We start from the raw sequence: 21237 nt of genomic DNA on the forward strand, positions 1-21237 counted from the left end.
TTGGTTATTTACTCTTGTTGAGTTGGCCAACGCCGTTTGGGTTGGAGGACTCATCCACCAGCGTCCCACGTCCACGGGGCCATTGCAAGGCCCGGCCACGTCTTCGTCCTCGTGAGATGATGGGAGAGCACGAGTGTGGGAAACGGGGCTCGTCTTCAAATCAAATCAACCTAAAATCGCAAATTTGGGGGATGGCGGGAGGGCTCTGACCTCAAAATGAAGCCGTAAATGGAAACCGGGCCCGCGGAGGACCCTGGGAGGAGAGGCCAGGTCTGGGATTTCTCTTGAGGGGCCAGGTTGAAAGGACGAAATTTCCCACCAAACATCGCAACGCTTTAATTTCTTGTCCCTTCCCATCCACCCTCTCGCTGGCTTCACCAGGCGGCGCCCTGGCTGCACCCACAACCTTGCCACAGCCTCCGTTGGCCCAGCGACCCGCCCCGGCGAGCGGCGGCAGCCTGGACGTGGCCCTCCGACCTCCCTCGGGAGCTCGGAGGTTGCTGGAGCGTCACTGGTTTTCCTTCATGGTTTTCTGGATCCACTGGGCGTATCTGCAGACCTTGGTGTAGACACCAGGTCTCTTGGGCTGCCCGCATTTCTCCATGCCCCACGACACGATGCCTTGGAGGGTCCCGTTGCAAACCAGGGGGCCCCCGGAGTCACCCTACGGAAAGAGGTGCCGTGAGCCAGCCGTCGCCCAACGCTTTTTGGGTTGGCCAACTCCTCGTTGCTCGGCCCGCCACTCTCAGGCCTCATCCTCTTGGGTCTCCTCTCATGGTTGGCCAACCACTCTTGGCTTGGCCAACCACTGTTGGCTTGGCCAGACATCACCGGTTTGGCCAAGTGGCCAGACATCACCGGTTTGGCCAATCAGACCTCCGAATGATTTGACCAACCTTTATCGGGCTGATAAACCATTGGATCAACCAACCTATGACGTCAGGCTGTCTAATTATCCAGTAGTTCCACCACCGTTGCACCGGGACGTAACGCTTTAACCATCACTGGTCAGCCAACCACCACGGCTGCTTGTCCAAATCTCTTTGGGTTGGCCAACCATCGCTGAGTTGGCCAATTATACTTTGGCTAATTACACTCGCTTTGGCTAATAACATTCACTTTGGCTAATTACACTTGCTTTGGCCAACTCCACTTGCTTTGGCCAATTACTCTTGATTTGCCCAATTACTCTTGATTTGCCCAATTACTCTCGTTTTGGCCAATTACTCTTGACTTGGCCAATTACTCTTGATTTGCCCAATTACACTTGATTTGCCCAATTACACTCATTTTGGCCAATTACACTTTTTTTGCCCAATTACTCTTGATTTGCCCAATTGCACTCATTTTGGCCAATTACACTTTTTTTGCCCAATTACTCTTGATTTGCCCAATTGCACTCATTTTGGCCAATTACACTTTTTTTGCCCAATTACTCTTGATTTGCCCAATTACTCTCGTTTTGGCCAATTACTCTTGACTTGGCCAATTACTCTTGATTTGCCCAATTACTCTTGATTTGCCCAATTACACTTGATTTGCCCAATTACACTCGTTTTGGCCAATTACACATTTTTTGGCCAATTACCCTTGATTTTCCCAATTACTCTTGCTTTGACCAATCCTTGTTTGGCTGAAGACCTCCATGGCCTGAAGAACTTCCTGCCTTGTCCAACTGCCATTGGTTGGTCCGGCACCCAACTGGTTGAACACTTTTTGGCCAACCCTTCCGAAACGTTTTGGCCAACCCTTGTTGGGTTGAGAACGTCGCTGCCTTGCCTAACTCATGTTGGCCAACCCTTGTTGGGTTGAGAACGTCGCTGCCTTGCCTAACTCATGTTGGCCAACCCTTGTTGGGTTGAGAACGTCGCTGCCTTGCCTAACTCATGTTGGCCAACCCTTGTTGGGTTGAGAACGTCGCTGCCTTGCCTAACTCATGTTGGCCAACCCTTGTTGGGTTGAGAACGTCGCTGCCTTGCCTAACTCATGTTGGCCAACCCTTGTTGGGTTGAGAACGTCGCTGCCTTGCCTAACTCATGTTGGCCAACCCTTGTTGGGTTCATGAGCCACCGTGAAGACCACCAACGCCACGGTGGTGACCGGGGGACGTGTCCCCTTGGTCTGCCTTGTGGACAACCCCAGTGGCAGCGGTGGAAGGAGGACATCGTGGCCGTACCTGGCAGGAATCCCTACCGCCTTGGAGGCTCCCGGCGCATATCATGTTCTCGGTGATGGAGCCGGGGTATAACCGCTTGCACTCAGCCGTGGAGAAGATGGTGACGGTGACGCACTGCAAGACGTCCGGGTAAGAGACTGAGATGGGAAACGGAGGGGAGGGGAGAAAGAAACCAGAGCAATCGACCCGGGAACCGGCAGAAATTTGCCCCCCCGAACTCCCGGCGCCGACTCCCCCGTCCTGGGGAAGAGGGCGTTGCGTCTCCCCCGGGGTCTCACGCGGAGGTGGCTCCTCCAGACTGTTTTGGGGTGGAAAGTGTGCTTTTTGGGGCTGTTTCTACTCCCAGCTGGAAAGTCACCCATGGAGACACATCCCATCGTGGGTGAAACTTCCCTTGGGTGGGCATTTCCAGAGGGGAACGCCAAAAATAAGGGATTTCTACCCAAAAAGGTCTGATTTGAAACCAGAAGTTTCAGAGGTTGGGGAACCAGGACTTGGCCAATCCATCCCTTTTTTCCACCACAATTTGGTGTCTTCTTTTAAACTGACTTAGTTTTACGTTTTCCCTTTGTTTCCTCCAACTTAATTTTGGGGTGTTTCTCTTTTGTTTCACTCCATCTTATTCCACCTACTTTTTTTTTTTTCTTTCCTTTTTTTAATTAAAAAAAAAAATGTTTTAGTTTTACTCTCTCCCTTCTGTTCTACTTAACTCATTTCCCTTAATTTGATTTAATTTCCCCTTCATTTAATTTATTTGCCTTTATTTTAACTTTTCTCCTTTTTTTTCCTCATTTCCTTTTGTCACTTGGTCATATTTGATCCTGTTTGCTTCTCACTTCACCCACTACTCAATTTACAGGGTTTTAGGTGCTTTTAGGCTTCTGGTTTCTTTTCATTGTATTTTTTTTTTAATTTAACTTGATTTTGTGTTATTTCCTTCCTGTTCCTCCTCTGCTGCTCTGTTTTGTTCCTATTTTTTTAGGAGAGGACCCAGGTGTCCAGAAGAGGACCCAGGTGTCCAGGGGAGCACCCAGATGTCCAGGAGAGGACCTGGGTGTCCAGGAGAGGACCCAGGTGTCCAAGAGGACACTTGGATGTTCAGGAGAGGACCAAAGTGCCAAGGAGAGAACCCAGATGCCCCAGGAGGGGACCCAGGCATCCAGGAGGGGCTGTCGGCACTGGGTACCTTCTGGGGAGGTGGTGGCCCCCCAGCCCGACGTGGTGCAGCTGGTGCCAGGCACTGGGGGGCAGGAGGCCACGGGGACGGGCTGGATCCTCTCGGTGAGGGTGACGGGCGTCAGGAGCTTGATCAGCATGATGTCGTTGTCCTTCGTGCTGGGGTTGTAGTTGGGGTGAGGCACCAGCTTCTGCACCATCTTCCGCTCCTCGCCCCATTCCCGCGTGAAGAGGTTGTGCTTGCCCAGGCGGATGGTGGTGATCCTGCAGCACCCAAGGGACACGCGTGGGACGGGTGGCGAGGTGGCCAGGACACGGGGAACGCGGCCACTTGCGTGGGGCTTGGAGACCACGGTGTGGCCATAGATCTTGTGGGGTAAGGACTGCAGCATGGCGAGGGCATGCGCTGGTCATGGCATGCATGGAACATGGTGTCGACCATGAACATGGAGATCTTGGTGCAGTCATGGCACGTGTTGGCCATGGCATGGCCAAGACATGTAGGACAAGATGTGGTCCATGAACATGGAGATCATGGTGCAACCATGGCACGCGTTGGTCATGGCAAGGCCAAAACACTTGTGGGACATGATGTGGTCCATGAACATGGAGATCATGGTGCAGTCATGGCATGCGTTGGTCATGGCATGGCCAAGACATGCGTGGGACATGACATGGCTCATGAAAATGGAAACCATGGTGCAACCATGGCACGCGTTGGTCATGTCATGGCAAGAACATGTGTGGGACATGATGTAGCCCATGAACATCAAGATCATGATGCAACCATGACATGTGTTGGCCATGTCATGGCAAGAACATGTGTGGGACATGATGTAGCCCATGAACATCAAGACCATGGTGCAACCATGGCATGCGTTGGTCATGTCATGGCAAGAACATGTGTGGGACATGATGTAGCCCATGAACATCAAGATCATGATGCAACCATGACATGTGTTGGTCATGGCATGACCAAGACACTTGTGGGACATGATGTGGTCCATGAACATGGAGATCATGGTGCAGTCATGGCACGCGTTGGTCATGGCATGGCCAAGACATGCATGGGACATGACATGGCTCATGAAAATGGAAACCATGGTGCAACCATGGCACGCGTTGGTTATGGCATGGCAAGAACATGTGTGGGACATGACGTAGCCCACGAACATGGTGCAAGCATGGCATGCATTGGTCATGGCATGTCCAGGACCCATGTAGACCACATCACGGCCATGCCAATACATGGGACTACAAGACCATGACACAGCACACACATAGACCATGGTGACCATGGCACGCTCACGACCCAGGGGACACAGCACACGCGTGACACGTGTGACACGCGTGACAACACCCTTACCCCGGCGTGGTGCAGTGGGCCGCCGTCACCACCCATTGCCTGGCCACCAGGACGCCGCCGCAGTAGAGCTTGTACATGTCGAGGATGGCCACCTGCCAGGGCTGCGAGTGGGGCTCGCAGTCCATGCCGCCCACCACACGCGTGTCACCTGCCACCGAGGACACTGCAAGGCATGACGGGGGCGAGAAAACACGTGTCAGCACCTCCACACGCGTGTGCAACGTTAGCCAGACCCTTCACCCTCGCACTCACCCATGGACGCCACCAAGACCAAGGCTCCCAACAGCTTCACTCGGTCCCATGGCCGGGGGGCCACCATGGCTTGCACCTCCATCGACGTGGCCACTGCGGGGGGGGGGGGGGGGGGGCAGAAGCGTTGGGACCACGGCGGTGGTTTTGTGGGGCTATGCATTTTTTGGGGGTGGCACTGACGTATCTCTACACCGTTTTGGGGGGTGTTATGGCAGCCCTAACACATTTCTTGGGGGTTTAGAGTAGCTCCAAATTATTTTGGGGGGGCATTATGGCAGTCCTGCACGTTTCCTGGGGAGGTTCTGGTAGCTCCAAGACATTTTGGGGGGTCATTATGAGAGCCCTGCATATTTTTTGGGGGGGTTTAGGGTAGCTCCAAGACATTCTGGAGGCGTTATGGCAGCCCTACACATTTTGGGGGGCGTTTATAGTAGCTCCAAACCATTTTTTGGGTGCATTATGGCAGCCCTACACATTTCTTGGGGGCATTTTGGTAGCTCCAAGACATTTTTGGGGGTCATTATGAGAGCCCTGCATATTTTTTGGGGGGGTTTAGGGTAGCTCCAAGCCATTCTGGAGGCATTATGGTAACCCTACACATTTCTTGGGGGCATTTTGGTAGCTCCAAGCAATTTTGGGGGTCATTATGGCAGCCCCACACATTTCTTGGGGAGGTTCTCATAGCTCCAAGACATTTTTGGGGTCTTTATGGGAGCTCTGCACACGTCTTGAGGGGTTTATAGTAGCTCCAAGACATTTTTGGGGTCGTTATGGCAGCCCTACACGTTTTTTTGGGGGGATTTCTGGTAGCTCCAAACCATTTTGGGGGTTATGGCACCATGGTGGGGGGGGTCTCCACAATCCCCTCTGCCCGGCGCCGGGAGCTGCACGATTCGCCCCGTCATCGTGCTGTTGCAATGGCGACATCATTATGCCAAGTGCCACGGCAGCAATCAACACAGTCATTGTTAATGAGGCCCGTAATTATGGGCCCCACCAACTCCTCCGCCTCCCCCTCCTTGTCTCGGGGCGGTTGACCTTCCAGCACCCCACACTGCCCTCGGATGCCTCCCTCGGGCTGTGGCAGCGGGTTGGGGCCCCCCCTCCCGTAGTTTTGGGGCACGGTTCTTCAAGGCTATAGGGTGAAGGCACCCTTGGACGTGGGTCATTCCTCCCCAAGGATGTGGGTCATGGTCCCCCGTGGCTGTGGGTCAAAATTCCTCATGGTTTTGGATCAAGGACCTCCATAGGGTGGAGAAACCAAGTTTAGGGGTCATGGTTCTCCATGGTTATGGGTCGCTGTCCCCTGTGGGGTTGGGTCCGTGCTCCCCATGGCCATGGATCAAGGTCCCCTATAGATGTGGGTCATGGTTCTCCATGGCCATGGGTCGCTATCCCTTGTGGGGTTGGGTTTGTGCCCCCCATGGCCATGGGTCATGGTCCCCCATGGTTGTGGGTCTTGGTCCCCTATAGATGTGGGTCATGGTCCCCCATGGCCATTGATTGGAGGCACCCATGACCGTGGGTCATTGCTCCCCCCAAAAAAACGAGGCGTTGTGGGCCCCATGGAGGTGGGTCAAGGCACCCTACGCCTGTGGGTCACGGTTCCCACGGCCGTGGGTTGGAGCCACCCATGGGTGTGGGGCACCACTCCCCGTGGATGCCTGGTGGGCCCCATGGACGTGGGGCCAGGGAAGGGAGGCCGAGGATGGAGGGATGGCGAGGGGAGGGGTGGAGAGAGGGACGGAGGCGGTGTGGGGAAGGAGGGATGGGGGGAGAAGGGGGCTCAAAGCATGAGTGAGGATGGAGAGATGGAGACCAGAGGTGGAGCAAACATGGAGGAGGAGGGAGGGAGGGAGGGAAGGAAAAGGAAGGAAGGAAAAGGAAGGAAAAAGAAGGAAAATGAAGGAAAAAGAAGGAAGGAAGGAGGATGAAGGAAAACGAAGGAAAAAGAAGGAAAATGAAGGAAGGAGAATGAAGAAAAATGAAGGAAAAAAAGGAAGGAAGGAAAAAGAAGGAAAATGAAGGAAGGAGAATGAAGAAAAAAGAAGGGAAAAGAAGGAAGGAAGGAAAATGAAGGAAAAAAGAAGGAAAATGAAGGAAAAAGAAGGAAGGAAAGAAAATGAAGGGAAAAGAAGGAAAAAGAAGGAAAAAGAAGGAAAAAGAAGGAAAATGAAGGAAAATGAAGGAAGGAAGGAGAATGAAGGAAAATGAATGAAAAAAAGGAAGGAGGGAAAATGAAGTTAAAAGAAGGAAAAAGAAGGAAAAAGAAGGAAGGAAGGAAAATGAAGGAAAATGAAGGAAAATGAAGGAAAATGAAGGAAAATGAAGGAAAAAGAAGGAAAAAGAAGCAAAATAAAGAAAGGAAGACAAGTCAACCATTCTGCATCACTTGTGACAATGATCAGGGGTGGAGGCAAGGAGAGATGGACGGAGGTTGGGGACTCAGGGACAAAGCAACCACGGAGAAGAAATCACAGAAGGGTTGGAAGGGACCTCAAAGCCCTTCTAATGCCACCCCCCTGCCATGGGCTGGGCCACCTCCCAGCAGGCCAGGTCGCCCAAAACCCCGTCCGAGGTGGCCCTTGAGCACCTCCAGGGCCGGGGCATCCCCAGCTCCTCTGGGTGCCTCCCCACCCTCATGGTGGAAAACTTCCGCAAGGAAGGACGGGTGGAGATGGGGCAAGGAGGGGTGGAAATTGGGGATGGAGCAAGCAAGGAGGGGCGGATGGAGGTCGGGGATGGAGCAAGGAAGGAGGGGTGGATGGAGGCTGGAAATGGAGCTTCCTTCTGCAAGGAAGGATGTAGAGGCTGGGGAAGGGACAAAGAAGGATGGATGAGTGGAGGCTGGGGACGGAGTGAACGAGGAAGCGGGGATGGAGGCTGGGGTTGGAGCAAGAAGGAGGGGTGGATGGAGGCTGGAGAGAGAGCAAGAAAGGGTGGATGGAGGCTGGGGACGGAGAAAGAAGGAGGAGGAGTGGATGGAGGCTGGAGAGAGAGCAAGAAGGAGGCTGGAGATAGAGAGAAGAAGGAGGGATGGAGGCTGGAGACAGAGCAAGAAGGAGGCTGGAGATGGAGAGAAGAAGGAGGGATGGAGGCTGGAGAGAGAGCAAGAAGGAGGCTGGAGACAGAGCAAGAAGGAGGCTGGAGATGGAGAGAAGAAGGAGGGATGGAGGCTGGAGAGAGAGCAAGAAGGAGGCTGGAGAGAGAGCAAGAAGGAGGCTGGAGATAGAGCGAGAAGGAGGCTGGAGATTGAACACCAGCGAGAAATGGATGGAGGCTGAAGTAAGGATGGACGGAGAGCACGACCCACGGCCTCCCTTTGGAGCCTCCCCCCCCTGCCCTCCATCCCCACCCCACCAAACCTCTCCGCAGGTCCCCGCTGTGCCCCGCGGGGGCCGGGGGAGGCCTCCCCGCTGCCGAGGCTCGCGTGGCCTCCCCTCCGCGCCGGGAAGAAGCGTTCCGACCGGCCCTGACGTGTCTCCTTCTCCTTCCTCCTCCTCCTCTTCCTCCTCCTTCCTCCTCCTTCCTCCTCCTCCGATGCCGCCACTCCGCGCCCGTCCCTCCCACGTGAGCGCCGCGGGTTTTATAACGGCGTCGGGGGCCCGGCTCGTCCCGCCCCGAGGCCGAGCGTGGAGGCCGCCTTCCCTAATCCGCCCCTAATCCCTCGGCACCGCCTCGCCCGGCCTCCCTCGTGCTCAATCCGGGGCGGCGCTCGCTGATTGGTCGGCCGGAGCTCGCCCATTGGCTGCTTGGAACCTGCCGGTTGGATGGATGGGGCGTGCTGATTGGCTCCCCGCCCGGTGGTGGGGAGAGGGAGGAGGTGATTGGGTGGCTGAGCCGTGGGAACGACGGCGTGGCAGGTGCTGGTAGTTCTGGGGAATGGGGTGTGCTGATTGGCTGGCTGGCTCTGGAGGCGAGATGCTGATTGGCTAGGAGGCTGTGGGAATCAACGACAGATGATTGGACGGCTGTGTTGGAGGCAAACGCGTGGCATTGGCTGGTGGCTTTGGAGGCTGATGTGAGCTGATTGGCTGGTGACTTTGGAAACGGGTGCGTGCTGATTGGCCAGCTGGCTTTGCGATGGGGGTGTGCTCATTGGCTGATGGCCGTAGAGGCCAGCATGTGCTGATTGGTCAGCTGCCTTGGCCAGCCGGCAAGCCCCATTGGCCAATCATCTTGAGAGACCAGCACGTGCCGATTGGCCTGTTGGCCTTGTAGACCAACACGTACTGATTGGCCAGCTGGCTTTGTAGACCAATGCATGCTGATTGGCCAGTTGGCTTTGTCGATCAGCACAAGCTGATTGGCCAGCTGGCTTTGTAGACCAGCACTTCCTGATTGGCCAGTTGGCTGTGTAGATCAGCACAAGCTGATTGGCCCGTTGGCTTTGTAGACCAGAACTTCCTGATTGGCCAGCTGGCTTTGTAGACCAATGCATGCTGATTGGCCAGTTGGCTTTGTAGACCAACCTGTGCTGATTGGCCAATCAGGTTGGTTGTCTGGCCCTGAAGACCAGAGCAGAAGACCAAAGTTGGAGGTTCCCCATCTCCTTCGTCACGCGTGCCCCTAGGGGGAGCCATCACCCCACACCAATTACACATGCACGGGGGGCGGGGCTTCCACCCCGGGGGGGCGTGGCCACGAGTTCGGAGGGGCGGGGCTTGCCCCCCCCGGGGTGTAAATCTGAAGCGGGGTGTAAGCGGTGTAAACAGGGCGGTGCAGCTTCTCGGGCGGCGCCGCGCGCCGCGGGCACGGCCAGACTGGTTCTCTCGGTGGGGGGGGAAGGCCCTCGTTAGCGGCCTCCTCGTTAGCGAGCGCTTAATTGGCGCCAATTAGGGCAGCCCACGCGCTGCCAGGAGGAGCAGGTTCCCTGCTTCGCTCCTGGTTGACGCAGCCCGTGCTAACCCTGGGTGGCCCGGTGGCGGTGGGTCCGTGGGACGCGCGGGCTGTGGCCTCCAGAGGAGGACACGCGTGGTGGTGGCGTGACGGTCACGGTCACCAGGTGGGACATGGAGTTGGGGGGCACCAGATATGAATTCTCCAGCTGTGTGCGTGTTCTACAGGGGTGGACACGTGTGGACTCCTCCTGTGGACACGTGTGGCCTCCACTTGTGGACATATGTGGCCTCCAGACTTGGACACACGTGTTCTTCAGGCCTGGACACAAGTCCTACAGACGTGAACACGTGTGTCCTCCAGAACTGGACACGTGTGTCCTCTACACTTTGAAATATGTCTTCCAGACCTGGACACACGTGGCCACGGGTTGCTGACCAGCACCAGAAATGTGGTTGCAGGTTGCCACCGTGGCCACCAGCACCAAATGTATGGTTCCCAGTTGCCCACCATGGCCACCAGCACCAGCGGGTCATGGTTCCAGGTTGCCACTGTGGCCACCAGCACCAGATGTACGGTTCCAGATTGCCACTGTGGCCACCAGCACCAGAAAGACGTGGTTCCAGGTTGCCCACTGTGGCCACCAGCACCAAAAATTCATGGTTCCAGGTTGCCACCATGGCCACCAGCACCAAAAATTCATGGTTCCAGGTTGCCACTGTGGCAACCAGCACCAGAAAGATGTGGTTCTGGGTTTCCCACCCCCCAACACCCGTGGCCAAGAGTTGCCCACCTACCTCCTGAGACCCCACGGGCCCACCATGCTCACGGCGGCCATGTTCCCCCGCACTTCTCCCCTTCCCCACATCCACATGACGGCACGGGGCGGCCACGTTCTAGAGGACTTTATTCCAGGAGCTCCTCCCCAGGATGAGAGAAGCGGGGAGCAGACCCAGAAGCGTGGGGTGGGTTCTCAAACGTGTCTCTTCCTCCTCATGGTGTCGTGGATCCAGGCGGTGAACTCGCAGACGCGGGTGTAGACGCCGGGCTTGCCCCGCCGCCCGCACACTTGCATGCCCCACGAGACGATGCCCTGCAGCTCGTCCTTGCACACCAGTGGCCCCCCCGAGTCGCCCTGGAGGACGGAGGAACCCGGTGAGATGGTCCCCACCATCTCACCAGAGCCTACATGTGGTGGTAGTGGTGGCCAACCCAATGGGATGGTCATGTTGGAAGCCCAACTGGATGGTTGTGGTGGCCAACCCAACAGGGTGGTCATGTTGGAAGCCCAACTGGATGGTTGTAGTGGTCAACCCAACAGGGTGGTCATGTTGGGAGCCCAACTGGACGGTTGTGGTGGCCAACCCAACAGGGTGGTCATGTTGGGAGCCCAACTGGATGGTTGTGGTGGCCAACCCAACAGGGTGGTCACGTTGGAAGCCCAACTGGATGGTTTTGATGGCCAACCCAATGGAATGGTCATGTTGGGAGCCAAACTGGATGGTTGTGGTGGCCAATCCAATGGGATAGCCGCGTTGGGAGCCCAACTGGATGGTTGTGGTGGCCAACCCACCCACACTTACTCCCCCCACCCTCCTGTGTCCCCAGTCCTGCCTCACGGGGACCCCATGGTCCTCCTGGTGGTGCCTGCTGATGGGTGGAGACCATCATGGCTTGTGGGGTTGGGTGGTGGGGTCCCTATGGGGTAGCACCCAGGGGGGCTGTACAGCACCTGGGAGTCCCTATAGCATGCAGTAGGTCCCTATAGAGCCGAGGGGTCCTCATAGAAGGCTGAATGTTGCCTTGTGGTCCCTATAGCACCTAAGGGGTCCCTATAGTACCTAAGGGGTCCCCATAGCATGCGAGAGGTCCCTATAGCACCCAGGGGTGGCTATACTGAGTTTGGGGGTCCCTATAGAACCCTTGGGGTCCCTTTAACACCCTGTGGGGGTCCTATAGCACCAGGGAGATTCCCATAGCACCCGAGGGTCCATATAACACCCAGGAGGCTGTGCATTACCTGTGGGGTCCCTATAGCATCCATAGGGGCTCCGTAACACCCTGGAGGTCCCTACAGCACCCTGGAGGTCCCTACAGCTCCTAGGATGTCCCCATGGTGTGTAGAGGTCCCTATAGCTCCCGGGAGCCTATAGAGTGCCTGGGGGTCCCTAGAGCAGCCAGGGATCCATACGGTGCTTGTCGGGGGGGTCCCTATAACATTTTGGGGGGTCTTTACAACACCTAGGGGTCCTAATAGCACCCAGGGGTTCTCTCGAGCACCCAAGGTGCTGTGTGATGCTTGGTGGGCCCTATAGCACCCAGGGTGCCTACAGCACCCAGGTGGTCCCTATAGCAGCCGGGGGTCCCCAGGGTGCTTAGCGGGGGGCCCCGAAGCAGCCGAGACCCCCCCAGGGCTGATCTTCCACCAGAAATGGGGACCTCCACTGGTCCTCAGCAGGGTGCGAGGTGCCCCCCAACCCCAGCTCCTCTCCGTCAGTCTCTCCTCGGGGACAGGGCGGGTGAAGCCACCCACCCATGGGTGCAGCACCCCCACGGCCACCCCACTGCCGCCAGACCCACCTGGCAGGAGTCGGTGCCCCCCGAGCTGAGCCCGGCGCAGAGCATGTTCCGGGTGATGCCTTTGGGGTAGAGCTTGCTGCACTCCTCGTTGGAGATGGTGTAGACCACGCCGCACTGGAGGACGTCGGGGAAGTAGCCTGGGGACGGTGGGACATGGTGAGGGGTCCCGGGTCACCCTAAACCCCATGGGAAGGGTCCCCAGGGGGCTCTGATGCAACGGGACCTGCTCCCTGCTAAGGTGACGTGGCCCCATCGTGGGAGACGCGCCCCAAGGTGAGGGTTGGGTGGCCACGGTGGAGATGATTTGGTGTCTCCTGTGGTCGTGGGGTGGAGAATGGAGACCCAGGAAGCCCCGCCCAGAGGGAGGTGTCCCCAAGGTGCTGAGATGTCCCCAAGATGTCCCCAAGATGTCCCCAAGATGCAAAGACATCTCCAAGATATTGAGATGTCAACAAAACTCCAAGATATCCCCAAGATGTCCCCAAGAGTCCAAGATGTCCCCGGGCTGTCCCCAAGAGGCCAAAATGTCCCTAAGGTGTTCCCAAGACATTGAGATGTCCCCAAGCTGTCCTGAAGACATCAAAATGTCCCAAAGATGTCCCCAAGATGCAAAGACATCTCCAAAACATTGAGATGTCCACAAGGCACCAAAACATCCCTAAGATGCCCAAATGTTCCCAAGAGTCCAAGATGTCCCCAAGCTGTCCTCAAGAGACCAAGATGTCCCCAAGCTGTCCCCAAGATACTGAGATGTCCCCAAGCTGTTCCCAAGACATTGAGATGTCCCCAAGATGTCCCCAAGATGCCCAGGTATTCCCAAGACACCAAGCTGTCCCCAAAACATTGAGACATCTCCAAGATGCCCAGATGTCCCCAAGACACCAAGCTGTCCCACAAGCTGTCCCCAAAACATTGAGATGTCCCCAAGAAGCCAAGATGTCCCCAAGACACCCAGATGCTCCCAAGACTCCAGGATGGCCTCAAAACACCCAGATGTTACCAAGATGTCCCCAAGCTGTCCCCTAAATGTTGAGATGTCTCCAAGAGGCCCAAATGTTCCCAAAGATGCCCAGATGTCCCCAAGACACCCAGATGTCCCCAAGCTGTCCCCTAAATATTGACAAGTCTCCAAGACACCCAGATGTCCCCAAAGATGCCCAGATGTCCCCAAGACACCAAGATGTCATCAAGATATTGAGACATCCCCAAGAAGCCAAGATGCCCCCAAGACATTAAGATGTCCCCAAGAAGCCAAGATGTCCCCAAGACACCAAGCCGTCCTCAAGACACAAAGATGTTCCCAAGCTGTCCCCAAAACACTGAAATGTCCTCAAAGATGCCCAGATGTCCCCAAGACACCGAGCTGTCCTCAAGACATTGAGACGTCTCCAAGAAGCCAAGATGTTCCCAAGACATTGAGATTTCCCCAAGACACCCAGATGTTCCCAAGACACCAAGCTGTCCTCAAGACACCAAGAAGTCCCCAAACTGTCCCCAAAACAACCTGCCCAGATGCCCCCAAGACACTGAGACGTCCCAAGACACCCAGCTGTCCGCCCAGGTCCCTCGGGAGCCCACCACACGTCGCGAGGAGATGTTTCCACCGACCTTCAGGGCTGCTGGTGCTGCCCCAGCCCGACACGATGCACTCGGTGTTGGGCGGTGGACATCTCCTGGGGAGGGCCACGGGCTGGACGTGGTCGGTGAAGCGCACGGGTTTCTGGAGCTTCAGCAGCATGATGTCGTTGTCATGGGTGGTGGGGTTGTAGCCGGGGTGGACGAAGGCCTGGGCCGAGTTGATGCACTGCTCCGTCCCCTCCTTGGTCTTCAGGCTGTGGTCGCCCATGCGGATGGGGATGGACCTGGGCATGGAGGTGGAGAAAAGGGATCGTGGTGAGGCCGGGAGGTGGCCGGGGCGGAGGACACAGCAAGGGGAGGTCCACGCCACGGAGGATGGAAGGAGCGGGGCGGTGGTGAAGCTTCCTGGCCTCCACGGAAGAAGGGGAAAAGGCTTCTTCTGGGATTCTTGGGGATGGTGATGTTGGGAGCCCAACTGGATGGTTGTTGGCCAACCCAAGGGGATGGTCATGTTGGGAGGCCAACTGGGAGGTTGTGGTGGCCAACCCAATGGGATGGACATACTGGGAGCCCAACTGGATGTGGTGGCCAACTCAAGAGGATGGTCATGTTGGGAGCCCAACTGGATGGTTGTGGTGGTCAACCCAACGAGATGGCCAAGTTGGGAGCCCAACTGGATGGTTTTTATGGTCAACCCAACGGGATGGTCGTGTTGGGAGCCCAACTGGATGGTTTTGATGGCCAACCCAATGAGATGGTCATCTTGGAAGCCCAACTGGATGGTTGTGGTGGCCAACCTAATGGGATGGTCATGTTGGGAGCCCAACTGGATGGTTGTGGTGGCCAAACCCAACTGGATGGTCATGTTGGGAGCCCAGTTGGATGGTTTTGATGGTCAACCCAACGGGATGGTCATGTTGGGAGCCCAACTGGATGGTTGTGGTGGCCAAACCCAACGTGATGGTCATGTTGGGAGCCCAACAAGATGGTTGTGGTGGCCAACCCAACAGGATGGTCATGCTGGGAGCCCAACTGGATGGTTTTGATGGTCAACCCAATGGGATGGTCATGTTGGGAGCCCAATTGGATGGTTGTGGTGGCCAAACCCAACAAGATGGTCATGTTGGGAGCCCAACTGGATGGTTTTGATGGTCAAACCAATGGGATGGTGATGTTGGGAGCCCAACTGGATGGTTGTGGTGGTCAACCCAATGAGATGGTCATACTGGGAGCCCAACTGGATGGTTGTGGTGGCCAAACCCAACTGGATGGTCATGTTGGGAGCCCAGTTGGATGGTTTTGATGGCCAACCCAACAGGGTGGTCATGTTGGGAGCCCAACTGGATGGTTTTGATGGCCAACCCAACAGGATGGTCACATTGGGAGCCCAACTGGATGGTTTTGATGGTCAACCCAATGAGATGGTCATCTTGGAAGCCCAACTGGATGGTTGTGGTGGCCAACCCAACGGGATGGTGATGTTGGGAGCCCAACTGGATGGTTTTGATGGTCAAACCAACGGGATGGTCATGCTGGGAGCCCAACTGGATGGTTTTGATGGTCAACCCAATGGGATGGTCACGTTGGAAGCCCATCTGGATGGTTGTGGCCTCCCCATTGGCCCGACGAAGGGGAAGGGCCCTCCGCCCACCAATCCCCACCCCAGCTGGGGCCACCCCACCTCTTGGTGTCACAGTGGGCGGCCGTCAGCACCCAGAACTTGTCGATGAGGACCCCGCCGCAGTGGATGTTGTTCTGGGGGCCCAGCAGGACCGCCTGGTAGGGGTGGCGCTTCTTCTGGCAGCTGTGGCCCCCCACGATCCGGTTCTCGTCCCCCGTGGCCGCTGTGGGACGGGAAGCAGGGTTCAGCCCTCCCAGTGCCTCCCAGTTCCTCCCAGTTCCTCCCAGTGCCTTCATTCCCAGTTTCTTCCCAGGTTCTTCCCAGTTCCTTCCCAGTTTCTCCCATCTAAGGGTCCTCAGGGCCTCCCCGCACCACCTCTTTGCCTTCACAGTTGCTCCCATTCCCTCCCAGTTCTCCCAGTGACCTCTCACTTCCCACCTACTGCCTCCCAGTTCCTCCCAGTGCCTTCCTTCTCAGTTTCTTCCCAGGTTCTTCCCAGTTCCTTCCCAGTTCCTCCCCATCTAAGAGTCCTCAGGGCCTTCCCACACCACCTCTTTGCCTTCCCAGTTGCTCCCATTCCCTCCCAGTTCTCCCAGTGACCTCTCACTTCCCACCTACTGCATCCCAGTGCCTCCCAATTCTTTTCCAGTTTCATCCCATTTCCTTTCCAGTTCCTTCCTTCCCAGTTCCTCCCCATCTAAGGGTCCTCAGGGCCTCCCCGCGTCACATCCCTGTCCTCCCAGTTGCTCCCGTTCCCTCCCAGTTCTCCCAGTGACTTCTCACTTCACTCCTATTGCCTGCCAGTGTCTCCCAGTGCCTCCCAGTTCCTTCCTTCCCAGTTCCTTCCCAGTTCCTCCCCATCTAAGGGTCCTCAGGGCCTCCCCGCGTCACCTTCCTGCCCTTCCAGTTGCTCCCGTTCCCTCCCAGTTCTCCCAGTGATCTCTCACTTCCCACCTACTACCTCCCAGTGTCTCCCAGTGCCCTCCCAGTGCCTCCCATTGCCCTCCCAGCACCTCCCAGTGCCCTCCCAGTTCCCTCCCAGTGCCTCCCAGTTCTTTCCCAATGCGGCCTCACTTCCTCTCCATTGTCCCCAGTGACTCCCAGTGCCTCCCACTGCCCGCCAGGTCTTCCCAGTAGCCTCTGGTTCCCACCCAGTACATTCCAGTGACCCCAGTCTCCTCCGGCTCCCTCCCAGTAAACTCTTGCTGTCTCCTCAGTGGCTCCCAGTTGCTTCCCCCTTTTCTTCCCATGCCGCACCAGTGTGCTCCCAGTGCCCCCAGTTCACCCCCAGTTCCGTCCCAGTGCAACCGGTTGCCATCCCAGTACCTCTTACACCCCCACCAGTGCTCCCAGTGCTCCCCATGCCCCCCAGTCCTCCTTCAGTGCCCCAGTACCTCCCAGTGCCCTCCATTTGCCTCCCAGTGCCTCCAGTTTCCCTCCCATCCATACCAGTACACTCCCACTGCCTCCCAGTGTCCCCAGTTCACCCTCAGCTCCCTCCCAGTATGCCTCTGTGCCCTCTAGTGCCTCCCAGTGCTTCCTCTTTCCCTCCCACTCACACCAGTATGCTCCCAGTGTCCCCAGTTCACCTCCACCTCTTTCCCAGTACTCCCCAGTGCCTCCCGGGGTCTCCTCATTCTTCCCCACCGCCACCAGTACAATCCCAGTGTCTCCCACTCCCTCTCACCCCCCAGTGCCTTCCCAGTGACCCCAGTGCCCTCCCAGTGCCTCCTGGGGCCTCCCAGTGCCCCCCAGTCACTTCCCAGCACCTCCCAGTCCCACCCAGTTCCCCTCAGTTGCCTCCCAGCCCCCTCCAGAAGCCCCCCAGTTCCCTTCCAGTTCTCCCCAGTGCACCCCAGCACCATCCCAGTGCCCCCTGGTGCCTTCCCAGTGCACTGCAGCACACACAGCACCTTCCCAGTTCACCCCAGTGGCCCCCCAGTTCACTCCCAGTGCAGCACAGCAGCTCCCAGTTCCCCCCAGTGCTCCCTAGAGCACACTCCCAGTCCCCCCAGCACCATCCCAGTACTACCCAGTCCCCCCAGTGCACCCTAGGGCCCTCCCAGTGCCCACCAGACCCCTCCAATGTCCTCAACTCCCTTCCTACTCCACTCCAGTTCACTTCCAGTGCCTCCCAGTCCCTCCCAGTCCCCCCCAGTTCCCTCCCAATTTCCTCCCAGTGCCCACCAGTTCCTTACCAATTCCCTGCCAACATCCTCAACCGCTCCCAGTGCCCACCAGTTCCTTCTCTGTCCCTCCCAGTCCCTCCCAGTGCCTACCAGTCACCTCCCAGTCCCTCCCAGTGCCCCCCAGTTTCTCCCAGCTGCCTCATAGTGCTCTCATGTCCCCCCCAGTCCATTCCAAACCCTCCCAGTGCCCCCCAGTTCCCCCCCAGACCCCACCAGTGCCCTCCCAGTTCCCTCCCAGTGCCCCCCAGTTGCCTCCCACTCCCTCCCAGTGCCCCCAGTTCCCTCCCAGTGCCCCCAGTTCCCTCCCAGTGCCCCCAGTTCCCTCCCACTGCCTCCCAGTCCCCTCCCAGTGCCCCCCACTGCCCTCCCAGTGCCCCCCAGTCCCTCCCAGTCCCTCCCAGTCCTCACCAGCAGCCAGCAGCAGCAGGGGCAGGAGGCGCTCCATGGCGGCAGAGGACGGGGACCTGGAGGCTGCCGAGGCCGGGCCCGGCCCTTTAAATCCCCGGGGGGGCCCCGCCCTGGGAGGTTGGGGCGGGGACAGTGGGGACACGCCCACCACTCCCAGTGCTCCCAGTACCCCCAGTGATACCAGTGATACCAGTGATACCAGTGACACCAGTGCCTAAATCCTAGTGTTTCCAGTGCTCCCAGTGCTCCCAGTGTCCAAGTGTTCCCAGTGCTCCCAGTGACCGCAGTGGCCCCAGTGACCCCAGTGACCCCAGTAATCCCAGTGGTCCCAGTTATCCCAATACCCCAGTGCTCCCAGTGTTCCCAGTGAGCCCAGTGAGCCCAGTGCTCCCAGTGGTACCAGTGGTCCCAGTGCTCTAGTAATCCCAATACCCCAGTGCTCCCAGTGTTCCCAGTGACCCCAGTGATCCCAGTGATTCCAGTGACCCCAGTGATCCCTGTGTTCCCAGTGACCCCAGTGCTCCCAGTGGCCTCAGTGATCCCAGTGCCCCAGTGGTCCCAGTGACCCCAATATCCCAGTGCTCCCAGTGGTGCCAGTGATCCCAGTGCTCCAGTGATCCCAGTACCCTGGTGATCCCAGTGCTCCCAGTACCACAGTGATCCCATTGCCCCCAGTGCCCCAGTGATCCCAGTGCTCCCAGTGATGTCAGTAGTCCCAGTGCTCCAGTGATCCCAGTGACCCCAGTGCTCCCAGTGCCCCAGTGGTCCCAGTGATCCCAATACTCCGGTGGTCCCAGTGTTCCAGTGGTCCCAGTGATCCCAGTGCTCCCAGTGGTGCCAGTGGTCCCAGTGCTCCAGTGCTCCCAGTGTCCCCAGTGCCCCAGTGCCCCAATGATCCCAGTGATTCCAGTGATCCCAGTGACCCCAGTGCTCCAGTGATCCCAGTGATCCCAGTACCCTGGTGATCCCAGTGCCCCCAGTGCCCCAGTGAGACCAGTGACCCCAGTGCTCCCAGTGCTCCCAGTTTTCCCAGTGTCTCCAGTGCTCCCAGTGATCCCAGTACCCCAGTGTTCCAGTGTTTCTAGTGCTACCAGTTTTCTCATCATCCCCAGTGCTCCCAGTGCCCCCAGTACCTCCCAGTTTGCTCCCAAGACCTCCAATACCTTCCAGTGCCCTCCCAGTACCTCCCAGTGCCTTCAGGGGCTCCCAGTGCTCCCAGTGCCTCCCAGTGAACTCCTGAGGCCTCCAATACCTCCCAGTCCCTCCCAGCACCGCCCAGTGCCTCCCAGTGTCTCCTAGAGGCTTCCCAGTGCCTTCCAGTACTTCCCAGTGCTTTGCAGTGCCTCCCAGTATATTCCAGTGCCTCCCAGCATGTCCCAGTGTATCCCAGTACCCTTCCAGTACCTCCCAGTGACCTGCTTGCCCTTTCCAGTGCCTCCCAGTACCCTTCCAGTGCCCCCCAGTGCCCTCCCTGCCCTTTCCAGTGCCTCCCAGTGCCCTTCCTGTCCCTCCCAGTGCTTCCCAGTGCCCTCCCTCCCCTTCCTGGTGCTCCCCAGTTCCCTTCCAGTGCCTCCCAGTTCCTTTCCAGTGCCTCCCAGTTCCCTTCCTGTCCCTCCCAGTGCCCCCTCTGCCCTTTCCAGTGCCTCCCAGTGCCATCTCTGCCCTTCCCAGTCCCTCCCAGTACAGCCCACACGGCTGTGGGGTGCCAGCCCCACATTACCCACAATCCTCCCCCTCGAGGCTCTGCCCTGCCTCAGTTTCCCAATTTGGCCAAATTTTTTGGGGGGGAAGGGGACCCCAAAAAAGGGGCGGAGTTAAGGGGACCCCAAAACAGGAGTGGAATTAAGGGACCCCGAAACAGGGGCAATTAAGGGGACCCCAAATGAGAGATGTAATTAAGGGGACCCCAAATGAGGGACATCATTAAGGGGACCCCAAATCAGAGATGTAATTAAGGGGACCCCAAAATAAGGGACAAATTAAGGAGACCCCAAAATAGGGGCAGAGTTAAGGGGACCCCAAAACAGGGACAATTAAGTGGACCCTAAATGAGGGACATCATTAAGGGGACCCCAAAATAGGGACAGAGTTAAGGGGACCCCAAAGCACGGCAATTAAGGGGACCCCAAATGAGGGACATCATTAAGGGGACCCCAAATCACAGATGTAATTAAGGGGACCCCAAAATAGGGGCAGAGTTAAGGGGACCCCAAAGCACGGCAATTAAGGGGACACTAAATAAGGGACATCATTAAGGAGACTCCAATTAGGGGACCCCAAAGTAAGGCAGATAAAGGGGACCCCAAAACAAGAGACCAAGTTAAGGGGACCCCAAAGGAGAAGCAAAGGGGACCCCAAAAACTGGGGGTAAAGGGGACCCCAAAGGAGAATTAAGGGGACCCCAAAAGAAAATGAAGGGGACACCAAAGAAGAATTGAGGGGACCCAAAAAGCCAATGTCCCCAAGGGGATGATGTCCCCAATGGGATGAGGTCCCCAAAGGGATGACGTCCCCAAAAGGATGATGTCCCCAAGGGAATGAAGTCCCTAACAGGATGATGTCCCCAAGACGATGATGTCCCCAACAGGATGATGTCCCCAAAACGATGATGTCCCCAAGGTGTCCATGTCCCCAAAAGGCCAAAATCCCCAAGGGCATGATGTCCCCAAGGGGATGATGTCCCCAAAGGGCCAATGACCCCAAAGAGATGATGAGCCCAAAAAGATGATGTCCCCAAAGGGATGATGTCCCCAACAGGATGATGTCCCCAAAATGATGATGTCCCCAAGGTGTCCATGTCCCCAAAAGGCCAAAATCCCCAAGGTGATGATGTCCCCAGGGTGCCAATGTCCCCTTCCAGACCTAGAGGACACCACAATCTGGGGACATTTGGGGACTGTCCCCAAAATAACACCACCGACACCTCGGGACAGTCCCTTCCACACCTCCCGCGGGCCTCCAGCTAATTAGCGGCCTAATTAGGCCTAACGAGGATTCCCTTGGGGAAATCCCATCCCTTTCTGGGTGCCCGCAGAGGGGGGACCTCGCACAA

The 21237-nt window shown here is 57.2% G+C and overlaps 2 protein-coding genes across 3 annotated transcripts; both read right to left on the reverse strand.

Annotated features, from left to right (window-relative positions):
- Nucleotides 1-259: 259 nt before the first annotated feature.
- On the reverse strand, nt 260-5015 carry LOC311426214 (kallikrein-11-like). The gene is made up of 5 exons (XM_084502410.1): nt 4971-5015; nt 4719-4881; nt 3363-3616; nt 2177-2313; nt 260-664 (listed from the first exon to the last, which is right to left on the reverse strand). The coding sequence occupies exons 1-5, from the start codon at nt 4972-4974 to the stop codon at nt 509-511; spliced, it is 714 nt and encodes a 237-aa protein (XP_084358536.1). The 5' UTR covers nt 4975-5015; the 3' UTR covers nt 260-508.
- Nucleotides 5016-10267: 5252 nt separating this feature from the next.
- On the reverse strand, nt 10268-18238 carry LOC311426217 (trypsin-3-like). 2 transcript variants are annotated; one of them, XR_014686624.1, is made up of 6 exons: nt 18186-18238; nt 15649-15811; nt 13998-14251; nt 12390-12526; nt 10402-10944; nt 10268-10360 (listed from the first exon to the last, which is right to left on the reverse strand). XR_014686624.1 is itself a non-coding variant. In XM_084502413.1 (5 exons), exons 1-5 carry the CDS (start codon nt 18220-18222, stop codon nt 10783-10785), a joined length of 753 nt encoding a protein of 250 aa, XP_084358539.1. In that variant the 5' UTR covers nt 18223-18237; the 3' UTR covers nt 10268-10782. The 2 variants fall into 2 exon arrangements, 1 of the variants encoding a protein (XP_084358539.1); XM_084502413.1 differs by having other exon boundaries at nt 10268-10944; nt 18186-18237.
- Between the last annotated feature and the right edge of the window lie 2999 nt (nt 18239-21237).

Source organism: Aythya ferina (genome assembly GCF_964211825.1).
Source record: "Aythya ferina genome assembly, chromosome: 39".
Lineage (NCBI taxonomy): Eukaryota > Metazoa > Chordata > Aves > Anseriformes > Anatidae > Aythya > Aythya ferina.